At 50.0% G+C, this 22,201-nt stretch overlaps 2 protein-coding genes across 9 annotated transcripts in view; one reads left to right on the forward strand and one right to left on the reverse strand.

Annotated features, from left to right (window-relative positions):
• Positions 1–22,201, reverse strand: part of SFI1 (SFI1 centrin binding protein) — a 41,377-nt gene that overhangs the window by 18,952 nt on the left and 224 nt on the right. For 5 of the 6 annotated variants that reach the window (XR_015796670.1, XM_088143788.1, XM_088143789.1 and 2 more), the window contains exons 2-17: positions 17,752–17,916; positions 16,302–16,373; positions 14,979–15,089; positions 11,629–11,723; positions 10,105–10,222; positions 9,090–9,192; positions 8,738–8,894; positions 8,091–8,240; positions 7,247–7,317; positions 6,773–6,865; positions 5,687–5,784; positions 4,875–4,941; positions 3,975–4,105; positions 2,316–2,397; positions 1,768–1,946; positions 854–929 (exon numbers count right to left, since the gene is read on the reverse strand). Coding sequence is in view for 5 of the 6 variants with exons in the window: in XM_088143788.1 (XP_087999914.1) it covers positions 854–929; positions 1,768–1,946; positions 2,316–2,397; positions 3,975–4,105; positions 4,875–4,941; positions 5,687–5,784; positions 6,773–6,865; positions 7,247–7,317; positions 8,091–8,240; positions 8,738–8,894; positions 9,090–9,192; positions 10,105–10,222; positions 11,629–11,723; positions 14,979–15,089; positions 16,302–16,373; positions 17,752–17,916 (1,768 nt within the window). In the remaining variant the exon portion in view is untranslated. Of the gene's footprint in view, positions 1–853; positions 930–1,767; positions 1,947–2,315; positions 2,398–3,974; positions 4,106–4,874; positions 4,942–5,686; positions 5,785–6,772; positions 6,866–7,246; positions 7,318–8,090; positions 8,241–8,737; positions 8,895–9,089; positions 9,193–10,104; positions 10,223–11,628; positions 11,724–14,978; positions 15,090–16,301; positions 16,374–17,751; positions 17,917–20,843; positions 21,617–22,201 lie in introns of those variants that run through there. The other variant, XM_088143790.1, reaches the window with a different exon arrangement.
• The window catches only part of EIF4ENIF1 (eukaryotic translation initiation factor 4E nuclear import factor 1), a 30,214-nt gene continuing 29,877 nt past the window's right edge, over positions 21,865–22,201 (forward strand). For 2 of the 3 annotated variants that reach the window (XM_088143792.1, XM_088143796.1), the window contains exon 1: positions 21,866–22,192. The gene's annotated coding sequence lies outside the window, so the exon portion shown is untranslated. Of the gene's footprint in view, positions 22,193–22,201 lie in introns of all 3 variants that reach the window. The other variant, XM_088143795.1, reaches the window with a different exon arrangement.

Below are 22,201 nucleotides of genomic sequence, written 5' to 3' on the forward strand. Positions count from 1 at the left end.
GGGCACCTCCTTAAATAGCGCTCTGGACAGCCACCAAAATCCCCAAACTGGGTTCGTGATTCTTTCAGTTTCACCAGCCAGACAAGCAGCAGATCTTGCCCTTGAAGCTGTTAAGAAAATATCCATCCCTAAGATGGTTTTTGGATGCTAGTTTACAAAGAATTGACTTTTCAGTGAAAAACCATCGAGGGCCCCACTGCCTCTTCCTTCACATGTCACTGCAACAGGAACTTCAGCCAAGACCAGAAAGAGATGCTCAATCGGCATTAAGACTGTCTTGAACAATTTCCTTTATATTTACATTTCGTTGATGAAGCGTGTCACTGTGTACAGGCTCATGCATCTTGTTAAATTTATGACCAATGGACTAAATGTATAGGCAAATAAGAGAATTATTAAAACACACATTGCTTCAGTATTCCTTTTATCTCCTTTTCAAAAAGAAACAGGCAATAAACATTCCTCATAAAAGAATTTGGGGTCATGAAAAAGAACACTTGTTCTCATGCAACTTCCTTCTCCGGACAACTTTGGCAAACCTCCCTGCATCTACCAAATGCCTGCTGTGATGTCCTAAGGTATTTCACACGCACATCGTAGAGTCGCAGCTTTCATCTCGGGAAAAAAAAACACAAAGGAAGCCAGCGTACAGCCTTTGTGGCTGGAATAAAGCATCCTGAGAAATTTCAGCAATGTTGGTAGAATATGTAACACCAGGAAAAAGCTCCTGATTTCAGCGCTCAGCTACTTTTTGCTTAATTTTGCCCAACCAAACCACTCCCTTGGTGCCCCTCATGAATGTTGGTTTCCATGGGAGAGGATCAATGGGATTTGCATCCACAGCTTCTCTCACCTGCCGCCATTTCCTCCACGAACGCTGCAGGAGCTTCTCAAAATGGAACTGCCATGCTTCTGCCTCCTTCACCCGCCTGAAAGAAGCACAGGGGTACCTGAGCTCGGATGCCAGCAGGCCCTTGGCCAGAGATACAGGCACGTCATCAGTGAAGGAACCCAAATTTCAGCCTGGGGAAGAGGCTTCTTAAGCCCAGCAAAAGCTAAGCTCCACTCAGTGAATGATTCATCCATGGAAATTTAGTACTTTGCTCCCAGTTTTCCATGACGCTCTGGTGGAAGCCTTGAGACCATAAAGAGGGGATTGGGGCCTCTCATAGGCTGTTCATCCCTATCCCTAGAACACAGCAAAGTGGAGCGTGATGATTTAATCTCACCTAGACCAACAGCAGTGTTGCCACCATCCCTATTCTTGGCCCACTTTCATTATGCTACCAATAAAGAGCAGCAACACCTACATTAAAGAGAATCACTATCCCACTCAAGCAGTGACCACGTCAGATCTGTCCTGTTTGGCTACAATGAGCCAAACATCAGGGGGCTCCAGGAGGAGGCCAGCCTGAGGGACACTGGCCGGGAGCTCCCTTCACCAAGTCTTGAGCAACAGTGGAACCCAAATCACTTCTGGGGTGAGGAGCTCAAGACAGGGGAGTCTGCCATCCTGGCTCCTTTGCACACACCATTTCCTTGCTTTCAAAGTCAAGTCCATCTATTCCCAAGAATGTCTGTGGGCTCCAAAAGGGCCCTGCAAACTTTCCCAGAAACTAAAAATGAGGTGCCAGGGAGAAGCGAGGCCCCTAGCAAGGCCATCTCAGGGCACAGCTATCAGATCAGGGCCACTGAGAGACAAAGAAAATCAGCCCGCAGCACCAGGGGAGCTGGCCTGCTGTTGGGACTCTCCTGTTTGTGTCTTACCCTCTTTTAATTTCCCAGACATTCTCCCTCCAGAGGTGGAAAGCGGCCTGAAGGACCCAATGCCTGTGATGTACCCTGGCCAAGGAGGTATGCTCTCGCTCTTCCAGCCAGGCCACGGTTGCCCCGTGCCACCGGCCCCAGAACTGGGACAAAAGCCGCCGTTCAGCATGCAACGTTGCCTGCAAAGAGAGAGGGTGGTGGTCGGCACCTGCGGCCGGGCTGCCCCAGGAGCGGTTTCTTCAGCAGCTTCTTGGCCTTAGGTGGCCAAAAGCTGGAAGCAGTGGGGGGGGGGCGGGTGGTGTGGCACCCAAGCGAGAAAGAAAAGCCTCTGGTTCAGGACCATGAAGCAGAACTGAGACAAAGCTCAGGACCATGAAGGTTGCTCCACATCCCCCCACCAGGCTAAGCCTCCCTTTGAGATCCAGGCCCTGCTTTCCATTCCCAGAACCCAGAGACTAGGCAGCCAACAATGAGCGCAGAGATGCTCCTCTGACTCCAGCAGGAGAGCTGTGCAGAGATCACGGGCTCCCGCAGAAGGCTACGTTTACCATCTTCCCTGCCGCTCGTCCCTCGTGCTGCTCACGCTGTCTCAACAGCCACCTCTCAAAGAATCGCCTGGTCCACATCTCCCTGTGAAAGAGCACAGCGTGAGCCTCCCCTGCAGAGCATCCTGGCCTCTCTGGGTTGTCACACCCCACATTTGCAAAGCCTGGAGTACCGCAGGGCTGACCGTACAAGAGGCAAAACAGCAGGATGAGGGAATCCAGAGCAGGACAGTCTTCTCTGAACAGCAACCTGCCCGACAGAACTCCAGCAACAGTATCTCAGAGCCCAGTCCTCACTTCCCTTGCGGGCCAAAACACAGCACAGCAGCCAGGGGATATGCTCCCAAGAGGCTAACAAGGGAGTTGTTAGAGACTAACAACGCTGTTTTTTGTGGGTGTGTGCACCTCCGAGTCACTTTTTGACTCCTGGCAACTGCCTAAACAAGTCCCTGCAGTTTTCTTGGCAAAGTTTTTTTTAGAAAGTGGTTTGCCATTGCCTCCTTCCTAGGGCTGAGGGAGAGGGACTGGCCCAGGGTCATCCAGCTGGCTTCGTGCCTAAAGCAGGACTAGAACTCAGTCCCCGGCTTCCAGCCTGGTGCCTTCACCACTAGACCAAACTGGCTCTGCTAAATACTTTAGAAGTTTCAAAATGACTGAGACAGCCTTGAACAGTGGATTGAAGATAAACTTTAACAGGGAGAAACATAAAGTCCTGCAACTGGGGAGAAAAAATGTGAGGCACAAGTCTAGGATGGGAGACACCTGGCATGGCAGTTATACAGGCAGAAAGGATCTGGAAGTTTTAGTAAATTGCAATAGTCCCACACAGGGGCTAATGAGGAAAATGGTATTTGGGTGTGTGTGAACACGCACAGAGTCCAGAGCACGGGAAGCAGTTGTCCCACTCCACTCCGACTTGCCCAGGCCCCACTTGGACTTCTGTGTCCAATTCTGGCCCCCCAGTCTAAACGGGACGTTGACAAACTGGAGTGCGTTCAGAGGACGGCTATCAATGCGGTGAAGGCTCTGGAAACCAAATCTGGCAAAGACTGGATCAGTGTTTCTCAACCTTAGCAACTTTAAGATGTGTGGACTTCAACTCCCAGAAGTGCTGGCTGGGGAACTCTGGGAGTTGAAGTCCACACATCTTAAAGTTACCAAGGTTGAGAAACACTAGACTAGATGAAGGAAGTGGGTAAGTTTAGCGTGCAGAAGAGAAGGCTGGGAGAGGCACGAGAGCCTCTTCAGAGATGCAAGACCAGAACCAAGCGGCTGGAGCTACAGGCAAGCAGACTCAGGCTGGATATGATGGTAAAAGCCGTAACAGAGGAATGGGTTGCCTCATGAGGTGGCCTGTTCCCTTCCCTGAAAGGTGTTCAGATCTGTCTCCGATGCCATAGCAGATCCTGCATCAAGCAGGGACTTAAACTAAGGACCCCTTTCTAGCTCTGGTGATACTATGATTTGATGGTGGATCCTCTCAACAGCCTCTCTGATTCAACATCCCCATCATTCATGACTAAGCTACAAACCTTTCCTAACTTTGCTCCTGGAACCTCTCAAGAGAAGGTGATGCCAAGATCCCCGCCAGGCGTCTCCTTCCAAGAAAGCATGCGTTTTCCCCTTTGCTCAGAACCAAACGGCTACAGCCAGCCAGCCCACCTGTGATAGCACGCAGCCACCCCCTTCATTCCGCTCCACCAGCGCTGATGATCTCGGAACAGCTTCCAGGCCAGAAAGGTGGCAGACAAGACCACAGTCTTGTGATGCTGGCTGGCTTGGGCATACTGGAACTGAAGAAAAAAGGGGACTCTTAATGGGATTTTTTCAGCATCCATGACAGTCTCCTCCCAGGAATCATCAGCTACCTAAAAATGGGTGTCTGTGCGTGTAATTCAAGTGGGAAACACCTACCCAGAACATTTTTTTCAGTGCTTAAACTGTGCTCCATTTAAGGCTTTTTGCAGTTCCTTGCTCTGAAACAGCTGCCCATGTTAGGAGCCCATGACCTACTGCTCAGCACCTTCTGAATCAAAGTTGGGGGTTGGCTTGTCCCTCCACACCCTGCGTGGACTCAGTGAGGCCAGCTCACCAGCTCACCCTCCTTTCTGAAGCCCCACCTCCCAAGTGCAGGGCACACAAGACCCTGTGCTGATGGATCTCCCAGCTTCGGCTTCCCCACACTTTGCTGCTTGAAGGGGCAGCGCAGAGGCTGAAGCAGAGTGCCCTGGCATCGTGCAGACATCCAAGGCCATCGTGGCAGGTCCTCAGGGCAACCAGAAAACATGAAGAACTGGGGCCAGGCAGCCTTGCTTCCAGTTCCCCCGCAATCTTTCGGTGAGTCTGAGGATAGGGACCGTCTGGCTTTTAATACTCTACAAACCCTCTTCTGTCAGCTTCTGAGAGTGAAGGGTGGGGCTAAAGTGCTCAGGACAAAATAAAGGTAAGACTCAGAAGGAAGCACTCAGATGCCTCTCTGATGGGAAATTAACAAATCTCAGGGGGTCACTCGGGTCCCACGTGGAGGCTGGCACGCAGAGGCTTCTGTTTCTGTTGGCTCACCTTCCTGCATCTTTCCCCGCAGGCTCGCTGTCTCCAGGTCCACAGACACTTCCGCAGCAGCCCCAGGCTGAAATGCAGAGCAGGCCCTTCAGCCAAGAGCCAGCTGGCACTCAGCAGCCAGTTCTGGATGCTCAGGACCAGGGACGACCCTCCCTGGGTCAAAACAAACGGCACAGGAAAGCAGAGGATGTGGCACTGGGGCTACTGGATGAAGACTACAACTTGCAAGGATGAAGCTGGGCCAGTGCGGCTCCTTTGGGCTTACACAGGTAACTTTGTCTTTTGCTAGTACCACAAGCTCCACCAGTTGGAGCTGTGGACAAAAAGGGGTGCCTGCAAGCACAGGTTCAGTCCAGGGTTGGCTGGAGCTTGCACCCAAATCCTTCCACACCCATATCTACTATTTTCAACAGGCTGGTTTACAGGAGGAACTAGCAACTACTCTAGCCAATTTATGACAAATCCCCTGCTGCTTACTCTACTGCCCTGCTGCATGAGTATGAAAGAACGTCGACAGCATCGCTGCGGAGAAAAGATGGGTGCAGGTCAGCGCCACCAAGGGCGAGCCTGCCACACCAGGCTTCACGCAGGTGAATCTCTCTGACCCTGTCCATCCATGCCCCAGCCCTGGCCCAGGAAGCGCTGAGAGGCACCTGTTGCCTTCCCTTCTCTGATGCCGGGCAGGGTTTTCACAAAAAACTCAGCGTATCTCGCTGTGAGCTGCAAGGCACAACGTCAGCATGTACGTAAGCAAGGCCCACGCCACCCCACTGCAGAACCCTACAGAAAGTCACCCGCCCCTCTGCGAGCACCTGTGGTGAGAAACGGCTGCCAGAGCCAAGGAGTGGTGCTGCTCTTCCTCCTTCCGCTCCAGGCGAGACTTCCAGCAAGCCCAGAACCTGCACGTGAGCTGGAACAGAGACCGAAGCAGCAGGGAACGAACTGTAACTTGATTTGCAAGACAGAGGTAGAGAGGGGGACTGCGCGGTGGGAACAAAGGGACCTCCTTTCTCATCCCAAACGACAGAAGCTGCTGCTTGCAGCAGAATTTGGGTCCAACGGAAGAGCGTACTGCATTCATCTGTCGCCCAGAACTACCTTCCATATCAGAAACATCTTCTTTTCCCTCATCCCCTCCGGGGCCCGTTCTGATCAGTCAGCTACCCCGATTCTTGGAAAGGGCCATTAGTTAGGTGCTATCAAGCTGGGCTCCACCATCCTGATCTTCTCTAGTAATTAATTGTAGCTCTTCTAAGAACTCTCTGATCCCGTCTGTCCATCCTCCTTGTCTACCCTCTTCCCTTTTCCTGCTTCCCTCCATGCTGGCAAGGATCATCTTTTCCCTAGACCGTTATCTGCTTAGATCACATACCAAGACGTGTGTTCGAGCTTGTTGATCGCTGCTTTCAGAGGAGCAACCCATCTATATTTGGCCCAGGACTGTTAACTGCTTCTTCTGGGAGTCCATGGTGCTCTTAATAAGTATATCCAAATCCATAATTCAAACATGTCTTGCCTGCTTTCTCTTTGTCACTGTCCAGTTTTCACAGCCTTATATGTTCTCATAAAAAGCAGCCTAATCCTTCTTGATGTCCTTTTTATTTTTCCTGCACACCCTCCCTCTTTAGCTACCTTTGAGCCCAGAGACAAAACTATCCATCGTTTCCTTTGTCATAACTAAGCAAACAAGCTGGCAGTACCCAGGTTTTTCATTGTGGAGATGCAAAGGATAATCTCTAATAACAGTGTCAACACAACACCTAAGTTGCGGCCTGCAATTTGCCCCCCCCCCGCCGTTTCCTGAATCATGGAAACAATTCGGCCACACGAAACTACACTTTTCAGGTTGACGGCTGAGGTGAGCGCAGAGGCAGCAGTGGAAACAAGGGCGGCCTCACCGTGACTCGGTGCTGCTGACAAGCCAAATTCCTTCTCACTTGCTTGAGGGAAGCTTCCCTGACGTTCCTCCGCAAGGCGCGAAACCCACAACTCTGTGAGAAGGGAAAGAACAGCTGGCCTCAGTCCCAGATGCAGGGAAGGTGTGCCTACCAGGAGCCTCCAGAACAGCCCATCCTTTTCATCATCTGTGAAAACAGAGTTGGGGAAGCAAAACGAAGCGGGCAAGCCGGCGCGTGTGTGTGTGTGGCCTGGGCACAGGGCCAGGGAAATCCTCCCTATTCGCTTGCCCTTGAAGTGCCCAAGATCAGTAGCCGCGGAATAACAGCGTGTGGAGCAGAACGCGTGCCCTTCCAGCCCCGTCCTCCTGCTGCTTGCGCAAGTGCGGGGGAAGGAGCACGAGAAGCGGCTCTCCCTGCTCAGAAGCCGCCCTGAGGCGTCCAGTCTTTTCCACTGGGGAACCACAAAGCTCTTACCAGCAGGCTGCGGTTATAGTGGCTTTCAGCCAGCCCATAACGCCCCGCTGCTTCGGCACACGATGCCACGTCTAACGGATGGGTTAAGAAATGCAACGGTTCTCAGCTGGACGGGACTAACCTGCAGCTGTTTATCCCTCAGAGGGAGTAATCCAAAACTTCGCAAGATGAATTTGCATGGCTGAAGCACTGTTTTAACATAATCCAAATGTACGCCTCAGTCAGTTTTACTGTCTGGGTTAATAGGCAGTGGCCCTGTCTGTCACCTCTATTTACCTTTGTAACTTCTAACATATCTATTTATTGCAAAGGGACTCCAGCCAGTTTACACCAAAAATAAAAGCAAAATCCATTAAGAGCACGTGCTTTATCTCAGGCGGCCACCCACTCCATCTCAGCAGCACACCCAGGGCCCTCTCAACTACCCTGGATAGGCTAACAGGGAAGGTGGCAGGTATTCCTTGGGGAAAGGGTTCTCAAAGGGACAGGAGCCTCCACAGCCCCCCGCACACGTGTACCAGTCAGGCAGATTCCATGAAGACTCCCTGGAGCCAAGCCATACGGGCTTCATGTTTGCCTTTGCATACAACTTTCTTTCACGTACGTTCTTACTTAACATAAATAACACCAATGATTCTCCTTTTTTCTATGCAACTTGAGAGTTGTTTTTAGTAACAAAAAACTGGTGTAGAACTTCTGTAAACAAACAATACAGACCTCCTTTTTCAAACAGAAGCTCACGAACACATGGGGGGGGCTCTGCGGGGACTTCTGGCCAGAAAGGGATGGCCCCTGGTCCCGCCCACGGCAGCCCCCAGCAGCAGGATAGCACAAGAGTGGATACAGAGCTCCCAGTGCGCAAAAGCCCTTCGCAGAGCTACGCCAGCTGCAAGCTGGGCAAGGTGCTCCGACCGCTTCTTGTGTTGCCGTGCCAGCTGCCAGGCTGAGAAGTGCCACAGGAGCAGCTGGGTGCGGTGGTGCTGCAAAGCCAGCCCTGGGAAGAGAGAAAGACGGGATTTCCAGCCGGCTGCTCAGAGGAAAGGCAAGCGCTGGGCATTCCAAGTGGCAGACGTTCTGATATTGATCAGGATAGGGATGTGAAAATCCCCGCCAGCGGTTCATCTGTGAATCCGGGAGTGAAAGCAGCATTTATACACGTTCAAAAATATCCCCTGCCCTGGAATGGCTATTTAATCATAATAAGCTCAACTAACTGTCCCCCCTGCCCTCGAGTCAGTGTGTGGAGGCAATAATCTTCTCCTATCCCATTCATGGCCTTTCTGCCTCAATCTCAATCTCATCGACATCGGTGCTTGTCCTGGAGAGCCACCTCTGTTGGGGTCACGTGCCCCCAGCTCACCCAGGCCGTGCCTTGCAGCCATTCCGCCTCGGACCCTCCCGCACTCGCTGCCCCGGAGAAAGGCCTCCTTCGCCTCCGCGGAGCAGGAGGGTCCTCCTGTGGCTGCCTCCCTGATCAAGAGGGGCACTCACGGCTGTTGCGCCGCTTCTCTCTCCGCTGGTTCACATAACGGAGCCAGGACTCCAGGCCCTTCCGCATCTTCCAGCGCTGCAGGGCCCTCGCTGCCCAGCCAGCTGCCGCCTTCTCCCGCTGGAGTTGGGTGTAGAGGGCCTTCCACTGCAGCCAGGCCTGACAACAAGGATGACCAGAGAGGCTAAAAGCCAGAAGCAGGCAGGGAAGGGAGAACTAAGGCTGAGCATCGCTTGGGAACCAGACCACTACACTCATTCCACAAACCCTGGTTAAAACAAGCCATGGGTTAATAGGATGTGGTTGCTCAGCCTTCCCTCGTGGGCCTAAAGTACATGAAGGTTCTGGACTCACACGAAGTTGCACGCTGCGTGCCCACTGCCGGAGGGCCTGGTTATCCATCACATGGTAAACCTGACTCTGGCACCGTCGCTTCTGCCACAATCTCCACGAGAGTCTGTTTGAAACAAAAGAGCAAAGACCTGCTTCAGACCGTAGCTCTCATCCCGGAGAACAGCTTTAGGAACGTCATGGGTGCCAGAATGTTAGGGGGCCATGTCAAGAGCCCACAGATCTGGCTGGAGGGGGCTGTTTAGGCCATGAAACCCCTCTCCCCCACCTCACCTTGAGCCTTTCTCCCCGAGCAAGTTTGCTCCTCAGCAGCTGGGATTTGCTTGGAGGGGGAATCCTAGAACCTCCCCCATTCAGCAAAGGAATTCATATTAAAGTGGCCGAAAAGAAGTCTTCTCTGGGCTCCTCTTCAAAAGACCCAGGGAAAGGCAGCCCACCCACTTCCTCTAACCCAGCCAGCCTTCTCCTTGTAAATTAACCCCATTAATCTGCCTCCTGAACCCCCAAATGGGAGAGATCAGATCTTGACATTCTTCCGTGTCTCTCTGCGAACATTTCAAAGTGCTACTACATCCCCCTCCATCTTCTCATGGCTAAACATTCACAATTTCTTCCAACTCCCCCAATTAGCCCCCACTTCATCCACTGGCCAGACATAAACTATTACTTTTATCCACTAAAGTGGTTTTTCACCAGTGTGCTGGGAAATACTGGGGCTCCTTGGTAGCCTTCCCCTTCAAAAGTGCCCTTGCAGAGGGCTGCAGCCTGGTCCCAGAAGATCTGCTGCCCTGTCCTAAGCCGTCACTGGTAGGGCCACGGTTTAGGCAACAACACAATAAAAACATTGCAATATCACTGACCCACCATGACCTCAGACTGCACAGGAAGAGAGGGAGCCGAGCTTTGCACCTCAGGCTACAGAGACAAAGGGAGGCTGTTCCCCAGAAGAGTGTTCAGGCCTGGGATGTTTGGAGGGGGACTGCGGCCAAGCCCCGCCAGGCCTCCCACGGGCTCTCACCGCAGGGTGCTCTGCTGCTGGAACTGCAGCGCCTCCCGGTGCATCTGGTGCTTCATCCTGCGCAGCTCAACGTAGCTCAGCCAACGCTGCCAAGTCCCAAGGATTCTCTGCTTAGTTGCTGCAGGACCCGGTTGGCAAGGTCATTGGAACAAAGAACAGGGCTGGGTTCACACATCATGCTAAGCTATGGTTTAACCACAGTTTGCTAATCAAACACAACAGCTAGGCTCACCTAACACGCAAGCCAAGACTAAACAAACAACATCATAGTTTAGTTGTTTAAGGCAAGCCTAATTAAAAAAAAAAGTGTGTCCTTTTTTTGACAAAAATGCCATTTTCCAATCCTTTGGGAGCACGGTCCTAAGAGGAATAAAGCCCAGCTGGTGAAATTGATGATGCCAAAGAGAGCAGACTCTCCAGCACCCTAAGAGAGAAAGCACCGTTAAAGGCGGCGAGCAACAAGCAGGAAAGGAAGCAGATTAGGACCAGGACAGCCGGGATGCCCTTTCCTCGATAACCAAGGGCTGCCGCTGCCGATGGAGCCCCATTTGGGTAAGAACAGAAGCAACAAGGAAGAATGAGTGTCAAACCCAACCCAGATGTGCACAACAGATTCACGGGTTGTGAGGCTCTTCTGAAGCAACAACAAGCGGTGTTTGATGAAAAGAACCTCAGAATAGGGGAGAAAGCAATCAAGCAGTGGTGGGAAGAGGCAGAGATGCCAACGGTGACAAACAAACACTATTACTCCTACATAGGGGTGGCTGCAAAGAGCTCTGGAGGAAGAAAGACGTTGACATTCTCCTTAATACAACTTGCTAACCTCCCTGTTAGTCTTTTCCATTTTTGCTGTTCCTTGCATCCGCTGTTTCTGCCACAGTGTGTTAGAACTGTGGTCCTGAAAGGGCAGAGGGAACTCTTTGAACTTTGGGGGCAACTTAATCGTGGCGGAAGATACAAAGTGGAAGTTGGATCCCAGCTCTGCACCTGCCACAGCATGAACTAAAGAGCAGCAGTGGGGAAGGTACAGCTGCCCAGGCCTTTCCCTGCAGCAGAAGAGATGCTTGCAGGAAAGGGGAGAGCACTCAGCGGCCCAGGGAAAGGGCCCGCACCTTCCATGCCATCTGCCCCATCCCCAGGGGAGGGACAGGGGGAGAAAACTCTTCCAGCCCAGAAGCACTTCCAGAATTTGGGGAAGATACAGTAGGCACAGCCACATAGGGTGCACACTGTGGGTGGGCAGCCCATCAGGGGAGATGGCAAACTGTCTGAAGGAAGCTCTCTCGGCCTCTCAGGGGCCCCAAAAGCCTTTCTGCAGACACAGGGCCAGGTTCGTGCTTGGCTTTGCAATACGCTAGCTTCCCTTTTTTATTAGAAGAATTTTTAAAAAGGAGTCCAGTGAGAGAAGAAACTGGGCGGGGCACAAGAGATGGAAAGGGAATGGCCTGGAGCTCATCTCCCCTTCCAAGACGTGGGCACTGACCCTCATGCCCCTTGCCCAGCCCAGCCCTCCCACATTCTCACCGTGGGCTGCTGCAATACGGTAGGTGATCTTCTTGGCGCGTTGCTGGAGCAGGTGGGACCTCCAAGCCTGAAACATCTTGTTGTAGAGGAAATACCTGATGAATTGAGAACATAACACTTGGTCACCCACCAGGATCAGCTTGAGCTAGGCCCATCTAGATGACACGATCCACTCTGAGGGATTTGTGGAAATGCTTTCATATCATATGCTTCTTGCCTAGAAAAATTATTTTACATAACTTTTGTGTGCGTGTGTGTTAGGAGTTAGTACCGGCGGGACTTTTCTCTGCAGCCTCAACAAGATCCAGCAGCAGGTTGGTGTACAGGAAACTGTCTGGATACCTCAAATGTTTTATAAAAATGCTGAGTGTATTTCTTTTCCTTTCTCTCTTTTTTTAAAGAAACTTCATGGGCCACCAAAATTAGCTATTGGAAGTGGAAACATCAGGATGACAATGCCAAGTGGAAGGGACTGAATTCCCATTTCTCCAGATGGGGGCGAGAACAGTGATTTTTTTTTTTTTTAATGAATTTGGTCTATGTTAGGGTTTACCCAACAGGTTTTGTACACTTCCTCTCTCCAAAGAGCATGAAACCAGGACTTCTGCAGAAGGAAAGGTGAACTGAAGGCGACCCCACTAAAAACAGGGTTGACGACCATGGCGGAATGAAGAGCCGGCAAGTAGACCAACTCTTCGTAATTCCTCTCCAGACAAGGAAAGGACTTCAGATTGCCCACAAGCGCTCCAGACAGTTGTCCCTTGCGAGGAGACTGCAAGACAGCAATCTCTGGCAGGAGTAGCGCTCTGGGAGACAAGGGAACAGCCATCTTGCTCAGCCCACAGTAGGTGCCTTCAAAAGGACCCTGGGTTCGCATACTTCCTTTTCTAATTCCTTTTGGAAATTGCTTGTTCACTGCCATTCAGCTATTAGGAACCTTTGGATCAACAAGTCCGAAAACACAGGGTGAATTTCCTTCAATCCTTAGCGAAAGAAGTTTTAAATACAAGTTTAAGGACTTAATTTTTTCTTCTGGAATAAACAGCAAAAGGGTGATTAAAATTTTGATTTTAGAAATGTTCAAACAGACTAGGGTCCAGATAAATTTGAAGTAAGTTTTTGGAATTAATTATAAGAATCTTTCCTATGGGAAAATACTGTTTTGAATTCTTTTAAAAAAAAAAAAGGGACTTTGAACGTTGGACACTAGAGGGAACCAGAAAGAACTAAAGATTACAATTAAAGGAAAAAAAGCTTACATTTGACTTACTAATACAGAATGGAGCAAAATATTTTAACAGTGGACATATTGAAGAATATTTTGGGACAAGGGACCCAGAAATTACTTTTAACTTTAAGCCTCTATAGATAGACTGTGTTTAAAAGATGTCATGGAAGAGGAACATGTTTTACCAGACAAGGCTGAGACTGATCTGAAAGTGAATTTAAAAATGACAGCCTACAAGAATGACATGGAAAAAGATGCCGCGCTGGATATACAAAAGAAACCAGCTGATGTCTTAATAATTAAAAGGGATATACAAATAACAAACCAAGAGAGTGACCTGGATAATCTTCCTATACTGGATTTATACAAAAGAGCTTCTTAAAGCTTTGCAGAATTTTGTGAGGACAAAGAAAAAATGAAAGGAAATCAAGTTCTAGGATGTTATTTGAAGGGACTAAAGGTCAAGATTGTTAAAAGTAAAAGGAAGGAATATAAAGTTGGTTTATTTGATCAAGGTTAAAATAGATATGTTGTTATCTCTGGTAACCCCTAATGGACTTTTGCTGATCAGGACTGAAACAACAAGGCTTTAAGGATTTATTTACAGATAAGAGATGGGATATGGGAAAAAGAAATTGTTTGCTGTATTTTAAGAGAACATGATAAGTTACTAAAATTCTTTATGTGTGTGATAAAGGGGGAAGTCATTTCTTTCTTTATTTTTATTTATTTATATATCACATTTATATAGCCGTCCATCTCACACAAAGCTACTCTGGATGGCTATATATTTTATATTTTATATTATATATTTATATATTTTAAATACTTTATATATTTCTTTTCTTTTTCTTTACTTTCTTCTTTTTCTTATTTTTATTTTTATTTCTATTTTTTTCCTGCACTTTCTCTTTTTTCTTTTTATTCCTTTTTTTTCATTTGTATTAGTTTTTATCTTTTTAATTGTAACTTTTAATAAAATTACTATAAAAAAAACAAAGAGCAGGAAACCACTTCACCCATTCTGGACAACCAGACCACTGAAATTCAGCAACACGGTCAGCAGAAGCTCCATCAGAAGAAATTGAGGGAGAGCTGCAGGTACCAACTCCCCTTTCTGAGTTCTTGACTTGCAATGGAAAGCCCTATTTAACTTTTAAATGAATCCCTAATTAGGGAAGACAACCTTGGTATAAACATAGTTTCCTTCTCTTCTGAACTGTTTTTATTAAAACAAAAACCGGCCACACAAAACACTGTCCAGGTTCATGCATCATACTGTGCCGCAAAGTGATATGCTTATTTGAAACATATTGCACGAACCATTAAACAAATCATGGCTTGGACTGTCCAAGTTCAGGCTTCCAAACCCGTTTAATTAAGGAAATTCACAACCCATGGAAGTCGCAAACTAAAATTAGTAACTATAATTTCAAGTGGTTTCGCAAACTATGGGATTGGATCCAAACAAAGTCACAACATGATTTCTTTGATTTTGGCTTGGTACTCTGTGTAATTCAGTCACTGCATTTTGTAAACCATAATTTACAGCTTAGCGTGTTGTCTCAACTGAATCAATTGTGATTTACCAATAAGCCCTGACTTGGTGCAATACCTGAACCCCCCCCCCCCCATGCAGCTACACTGGAGGAGGCATCCTGGTGCTGACTGGAGAGTCTACACATCAACTCCACAATCTCAGGGCAAATGATTTGGGGAACTGCATTCCAAACTTCTAGAGGACCAGGCACGCCAAGCTACTTCCAATCCTGTGATCTGGACTCACTAACTATGGTTTAGTTGAATATTTCAAAATATTATTTCATATTTGGCTTCATGTCCAGAGACCCAGAAGACAAATGCTGAATAGATGGAAGATAAACACAAATAAACAGCTCTAAGCTGGTTTGTCTGGCTCAAGTCAGTTTAGGATCTAAACTATAGTTAGCATACGTCATGGTTTCATACAATGTCTAAACGGAACCATTTTTTTTTAGTTAGGATGCGGGAAGGAAAACGTAAGCTTGGGAAATGAACACAATTTTTAACAGGTTCAAATGGATTCTCAGCCCAAATAACAGAGCGTGTCCTGCCGGGGCATCAAAATGTCTCTCGCACAAACCTGTAATGGCAGTCGGCTCTGATGATAAGCTTCCATTCTCTGCAAAGAACCCACCATTCCTCCTTCCACTCTCCAAAGGTTTTCTGCAGTGTCTTCTGAACAAAATAGGACCTACACAAAGAAGACAGTGAAAAACCCTGAATGGCAATTTAAATAGCGTGTGCACTGGGGCAACCATATGAAGGACGTATGGAGCTAACCGGGCATTCCAGAGAACTGCCCACCAGGTTGCTAAGAAATACATCCCTGCCTGGGAGTCATCTGGACCCATGAGACGCCAGGGCGGACCTTCCGATCAGCCCTATGCAAGCCCTGGTGCCAGCCAAACTCAGCCAGCCCAGAAAGCCATATGGCTGTGGCAAAGAGCTGGCGGAAATGCCCTCCACGTCTAGATCTTCAACCCTGGGCTCCAAGGCAAACAGAATATCTAACGTGTGTCCACCTACAGGGGCAGAAGTGCTAGAAATAGAAAAGTACGTCTTTTCTAGGAAAAGCTAGGAAAGCGTGGCCTCGAGGGCTGGCTCACTGCTGGAGGGAGGGAGCAGAAGAGCAGGGTTCTCTTTCTCTGTCTTTCCCAGCGCCAGAGCTCGGACCAATGGCTGGGGCTCCCTTCCACCAACTGGCCTGGCTCTCCCATTCTGGAGAGGGAAAGGGCACCTCCCTGGCCACACAGAGCAGCCAACATAAAAAGAAAACAGGCCACCAGCTGGGAGTCGCAGCCCAAGGCCAGGACCAGAGGCCAGGACTTCTCTTTAGGCCTGTTCGGGGGGGCCTAAAGAGAAGCACCCTGAGTACGAAAAGGCATGAAGCTCCTTCTTCTTGTTCTTTCCAACTGGAAGGGATGTTGGGAGAAAAGACAGGTAAAGGGACGGAGGACTCTGCCTGTCTCTCCTTCAGCAGAAAGCTCTCCAAAAACTGGACCAAATTCAGTACTGGGCGAGAAGCTGGCAAAGGAAGGACCGAGTGTGAAAGTAGGCTGGGTGGGGCTGGGGGTCTGGAGGGGGAAAAGTCCTGGAAGCCCCCCTCCCTGCAGGCGGGCAGCGGCTCGGGATGTTGGCAGCTGCTTGGTTCTAAGCCCCCTCCCACTTCCTCCTCCGTCACATGACCCAGAGCAGAGCTCCTTTTCAGCGGCTGGAAAGACTTCCAGGACCCAGGCTTTCCCTAAAGTTACATGCTGCGGATGTTAAACACACAACAGCAAACATCGCGTTACCATCAGAAGAAAAAGAAACCTCAGCCAAGGCCTTTGGGACCAGATAAACCACTCCTACTGGGCTGGTTCTGCTGTGTGTTTTTCTTATTTGAGCCAAAAGCTTTCTCTACCTAGCTTTGGATGGCAGAACTCTTCCAAATGTCTTCTTCTTCCACAGATACAGAAACTTCCTTGCCAGGTGTCTAGGAAACAAAGACAGCAATGCTTCTGAGCAGGCCTTTCTTCTCTACAAACGTTCACCCACAGTCTTCCCTAAATAAACCGGGACTGCCATCAAGCCTATTTTTTAAGAGCTTCCATTTTCTCTAACACAGTCATAGCAGCTACAAGGAAGAGCTGAACTGGTGGTGGGAGGTGGGGCTGTGAGATGGCTTGCACTTTATCTATTACAAACATTCAGAGTCTAGCCTTCCATATCCAGATGGCCAAGGATGCTAAACAAATCTGTAAATTCACAGAGGCCAACAGCCATCTTAAAACAAGCGCCAGTTCTAGGAATAGATGGAACTGAACAAGATCCCGTCCAGGAATCATTGGCCCTGAGACTCCAACCCTCTCCCAGCTGGCCACAGGCCACAGTTGAGGCTTTAAGCATCTTTTCAATATGAACAGCAAAATGTTACTAACTGCAGCCAAAATGGAGCAAATTCTTACTTTACTGTACAACTCTTCTTTGTGGAGTCCTTGGGATTCTCTGAGCTTGGTTGTTTTCTTCCAGATGTTTTGTTACCCGGCTAGGTAACATTTTCAGTGCTAGAACGGTACTGAAGGTGTTACCTAGCCAGGTAATGAAACGTCTGCAAGAAAACAACTAAGCTCAGAGAATCCCAAGGACTCCACAGTTCAGCCCTGAGCTATATATATTCTCTTCTATTGGAAACTCTTCTTCCTTCTCGAGATGCAGGACAATATAACTGATGCTGTGACCTGATTCACACATTGCACTAACTGATTTGCTTAGCATGTTGTGTGAAGTCACTCACTGTGATCTGTAACCCTGACTTACAGCTGAAAAGGATTAATTTCATCTGCACCTGATTACACAAAACATGGTTAAACTTATGCTGGCCTTCAACTATAACATAGTTTTATAATTTAACTACAGTTAAACCACTTTCAGCTGAATGCAATAGGTGAACCCAGCCACAGTATATTAAATCAGTTCCCTACATAACCATAATCTGGCTTGGCAGCAGCTCGTACATAAAGGATGATACAGATTACAACAATGCACTTTTCTTTTTCTGAAACTCTCAAAACACAAAAAAGCACTCAAGTCTGCTCACACTTTGTGGCACCAGCTGGGGATGCTTTCATGAGCAGGAGGTTGGATTAGATACCAAAAGGTCCCTTTCTCTGATCCCATGTTCCTGGGATGTAACTTTTATATCCCAGCTACTGGGATTCATGCTTGAAACATAGATCATTTAAAGACACTGCCTAGGTGGATAAAGCAGGAAACACATTTTAAAACTAGTTGCATTTCCAGATCTAATTCCTGCATACCCCCCCCCCCATTTCTAACAGACCATAAACACATAACACAAATTTAGTTCTTACCTAATGCGAAGTTCTTTCAACCTCCCACCTCGGTTCCAGGTGTAAGTCACACGATAGAAGATCCGACAACTTCCATTCTGCCCCGAATTTCCATTAGAGCGAGAAGGTATCAGCTGCTTGCCCATGCAACCTTTATGCAATTTCTGTGTCTTTTGAAACTTTGAACTTTAAAATAAAAAGCACATTTTTTATCTTTAGATTCCTGCTCAAATAGATATATTTAATATTACATTATATAGACATAGAAATAACACAGTGTCAGAAATAATCCACGTCATCAGACACACGTCCATTTCTTGGCAGCAACTTTTCTGCTACCATGGCTCAATCAATTTTTCTCTTTCTGTAGTTGGAAGGTCTTACGGACAAATCCGGCTTTCTTGAACCAACCTGTCTGAAATTCAGGCTCCACAAAACATAATTTAATGCAATAGAGAATTTGCCAAGATAGATACTATCTATCTTTTTAGAAGTAATGGCTCTATATGTCTTTATATTAAAAAGTGCATTTGTACTCCAATGCAAATAGAAAGCAATGGGTGGGTTCCCTGAACAAGTCAAGTCAAAACCAAACCACGCTATAGCTTAGTAAAATATGTAAACCTAGATAATATTTCTAAGGCTATAGATCAATTAGGATTGGGCACCTGAGCAGTCAAAAACATTTTTTTCACCTGGTCAATGACCAATAATTGTAAAGATTTTTTAATTATCAAAAAGCTTTAATGCATGTTAAATTAGTTCAAGCTGTAAAGAAGGGCTGCCTCTTAACTAGTTCTTGGTGCATATCGCTTCTGCCAGGCCCATCCTGTACCCCACATTCCACATCTTCTGAACTATAAGAGATTTTGAGGGAGGCACAAAGGGTTGAAAAGATAAAGGTGTAGTGGGAAAACTCATTCTGTACACACAAATGATTGGATTGATGGATAAAGAGTTAATATTCAAGCCAGGATGATTAACTTTTAAAATAACACAGACACCATTGCAATGTGGAACATACTCCCGTGCCTTCAGCCAACATCCTTTTCCAAATACATCTAGGCCACCCTCTCTTCCCACTGCAGCTTATCATGGTCAGTTCACACTCAACTGTTTTTAGAGGTAGTTTTTTTGTAGTTGTGAATATTTTGGTAGTTCTCTCCATGGACCCTGCCTCTCACAAATGGCTGGCATTTTGCTATCAACATGGAACTACTGCCCTTGTGAGCTAAAAGCAGAAATAAGTGGGCCCTTTACCCAAATGCTCTTGTTGCAAAGTCCCAGGGCCCTCTACTCAGGATAGTGCTAGCAGTATGCTTGTCTCTTCTTTGCAACCTACAACCCTTCAGCTGTTAGACTATTTCCCAAAAAAACACAAGAATTGTAATCTCAAACCACTGGAGGCACCAAAATTTGTTTATTTATTTGTCACATTTATACAGCTGCCCATCTCACAAACTGCGACTCCGGGTGGCGCACAATAACTTTCTTTAAAAAACAATAATATAAAAAACAACCAACAATTAAAGAATTAATATTACAATTAAAAAAGGTAAGGATACTAAGGAAGGCTCTTTTCCAGTACTTTGTTCTGTTTTAAAATGTGAAAGTTGGGGGGTTCTGTGTTTAGGCTGCTAAAAGGAAGATACAGTGGTACCTCGGGATACAAACTTAATCCGTTCCGTGACTCTGGGCGTATCCCGAGTTGGTCGTAACCCGAAGGAAATTTCCCCATAGGGTTCAATGTAAATCCGGTTAATCTGTTCTGCCCTCCGAATTTGGTCACACCCCGAGGCAAATTTCCCCATAAGGTTCAATGTAAATACGGTTAATCCGTTCCGCCCTCCGCCTGAATTTGGTCGCACCCCGAAGCAAATTTTCCCATAAGGTTCAATGTAATTACCGTTAATCCGTTCTGGCGTCCGCGGACCACGCGTCAGGGGCGGGAGAACAGCCGGGCGCCGCACCGCACAGCGGGAAAAAGGCCGGGCGTGGCGCGGCAGGAAAACGGCCGGGCGCAGCGCGGCGCCACGCGAAAACGGCCGGGCGCCGCGTGGCGTGGCGCGAAAACGGCCGCGGACCATGTGTCAGGGTGGAAAAATGACCGTACCCCGAGGCGGAGTTCGCACATCGAGGTAAATTTTTGCGGCTGGAGCTGGTCGTAACCCGAAAAGTTCGTTAGTAGAGGCATTCGTATCCCGAGGTACCACTGTATCTTTTAAACCATTTTCAGCTTTCTTAAATTGTTCATCTTCAGCACATGGTGACAAAACCTCAAGACTGTCCAGAAGCAGAGACTGATGCAACAAATTAATTATTGAGAAAGAAGGGAATCAAAGGCTCATTTCAGTCGGTAGAAAGTCATTTGTCACATAGATGCAATACAATACATTCTATATAATTCTACAAAAACTTATTCAAGGAAAGGAGGTTGGCAGACCAAACAATCAGCAAACATGAGTAGCAGCCAAAGGTAAAGCTACTGAAGCTCTTCAGTATTTCCTTTTAATAAAATCCCTACAGGTAATCCTCACATACCAACCACAGTTGGGACTGGCGACTCAGTCGCTGAGCGACATGGTTGTAAAGTGAAGTATCACGTGACCCCACCCAACTTACGACAGCAGTTCCATTCTGGTCATTAAGCGCGACATCACGCGATCGCAACTTGTGACTTCCTGCCGGCTTCTCCATTGACCACTTGAGGGAAGCCGGCTGCAGAGGTCGCAAGTGGCAATCACGGGATCATGGGGACGCTACAACGGCTGCAAGCTCGAGGACCGGTTAGAAGTCTCCTTTTTCGGCACCTTCGTAACTCTGAACGGTTGCTGACCAAGCAGTCGGTAAGCGAGGACCACCCTATGGCTACATCTTAAGGCGGTGCCTGAACAGAGGCCGCCCGGCATCGATCCCGGCGATCCTCAACCGCAGCAACTTCCAGAGGCCTGGACTTCAACCTCCAGGCCACGCCGAGCCACTCCACCGGCCGAGGCATTTTTCCATTCGCACTGCAGCCGCTGCGGGTTTACCCTCGCAAGCGGACCCTCCTCGCCCCTTCCCCGTCCCGTCCCGCCACCGGCGCAGCGCGAGCGCCGCCCGGCCTTCCTCACCTGCCTCGGCCCTTTTTCTCCATCGGGGCCGGCCCTGTTTCCGGGCGGGTCGCGGGGGAGCAGAGAAGCGCCGGCGGGCCTCGAGCGCGCGCCTTCAGCCGACCCTTTCGGCGCATCGGCGGCGGGCGGCCCCGCGGCCCGGCCCGGCCCCCGCCCCCGCCAGCAGCAGCAGCAGCAGCAGCAGCAGCGAGAGGCGGGCTGGGCTCCCTTCGGCCCGGGCAGCAAACGCGGCTGAGCCTCCCCTGCCCGGGCGGGGGGCGGCAACCCGAGGGCAGCCCGCGTCCTCCGCGCGCGGCTCCAGCCGTCGCCACGGAGACGGGGCGGGGCGAGAGCTCTCTGGGCGCACGCAGAGTGCGCCCCGGGAGAATCGCCGGCTCGCCCGACCGCCCACGCACGAGGCGCCCCGCTCGCCCCTGCAGGACGACCGTCGGGGGCCAGCCGGGCAGGTCCCGCACGGAGGGCGAGCGCCCCTTCAGCCCGAGCGTGGTACCCGCTGCGCCCCGAGTAGCGGCGGGGACGCGCCGGGCCGCCGGGCTTTTCCGCGGGGCTGCTCGGACTGGCCGGGGCCTTCGCGGACGGGCTCTCCCCGAGCCCGCTCGACCGCCGGAGCCCCGCGGAGCTCCGTCTCTGCGGGGACGCCGCGACGTCTTCGCGCCAGCCGAGTGCGGTCCCCTCCCGGCCGCCGTCCGTTCGCGCGCGACTCCGCCCTCTCGGGAGCAATGTCGCCAGCAGGACGCAGGTTGCCCTCAGCAAGCTGCCCACCTGGTCGCCTGAAGGACCCCTCCCGCGCTGCCTCGCCACGGCACCCGCCCTCCGCCTGCCACGTACACACCAATGGCGACGCAGCTGCTGAAGAGAGCTTCCCGGGGCGGCGTTCCGCGTTCTTCGCCAACAGCCGCGGGACTGCGACGCTTTTCCGTCAGGCGCACGCGGCGGGCACCTCTCGCGCGGGGGCCGTCGGAAGAAGGGCGCCGGGTGCGCGCGCGCGACAGGAGGCGGAGGAGAGAGGAAGGGGCGCGTGCCTGGCGCATGCGCCGTAGCTATTAAAGGGGGAGGGGTGGGTAACGGAGGCCCCGGTTACGGCGGCTGAGGAGACGCGGAACAGGACCCGCACACGGACGGACGGACGGAAGGGCGGGCGGAGCCGAGCCGAGCCGAGCGCCGGCCGGCAGGGGCGGACGACGGCTGACGAGGAGAGCGCGGCGGCGGCGGCAGAAGGGGCAGCAGCGACGGCCGCTCCCGCGGTTCCTGGGCCTGAGGGACGGGAAGGCCGGAGAGCGGGGCCGGCCTCCGCGGAACGCGTGAAGCCAGCCCGGCGGCAGCGGCGGGCGGTCCGCAGCTGGGCCCAGGTGAGGGTT

The sequence above is a fragment of the Python bivittatus genome, unplaced genomic scaffold (genome assembly GCF_059951505.1).
Source record: "Python bivittatus isolate LINGU-HERP-01145 unplaced genomic scaffold, Pbiv_v1 ctg000390_np1212, whole genome shotgun sequence".
In the NCBI taxonomy this organism is placed as follows: domain Eukaryota; kingdom Metazoa; phylum Chordata; class Lepidosauria; order Squamata; family Pythonidae; genus Python; species Python bivittatus.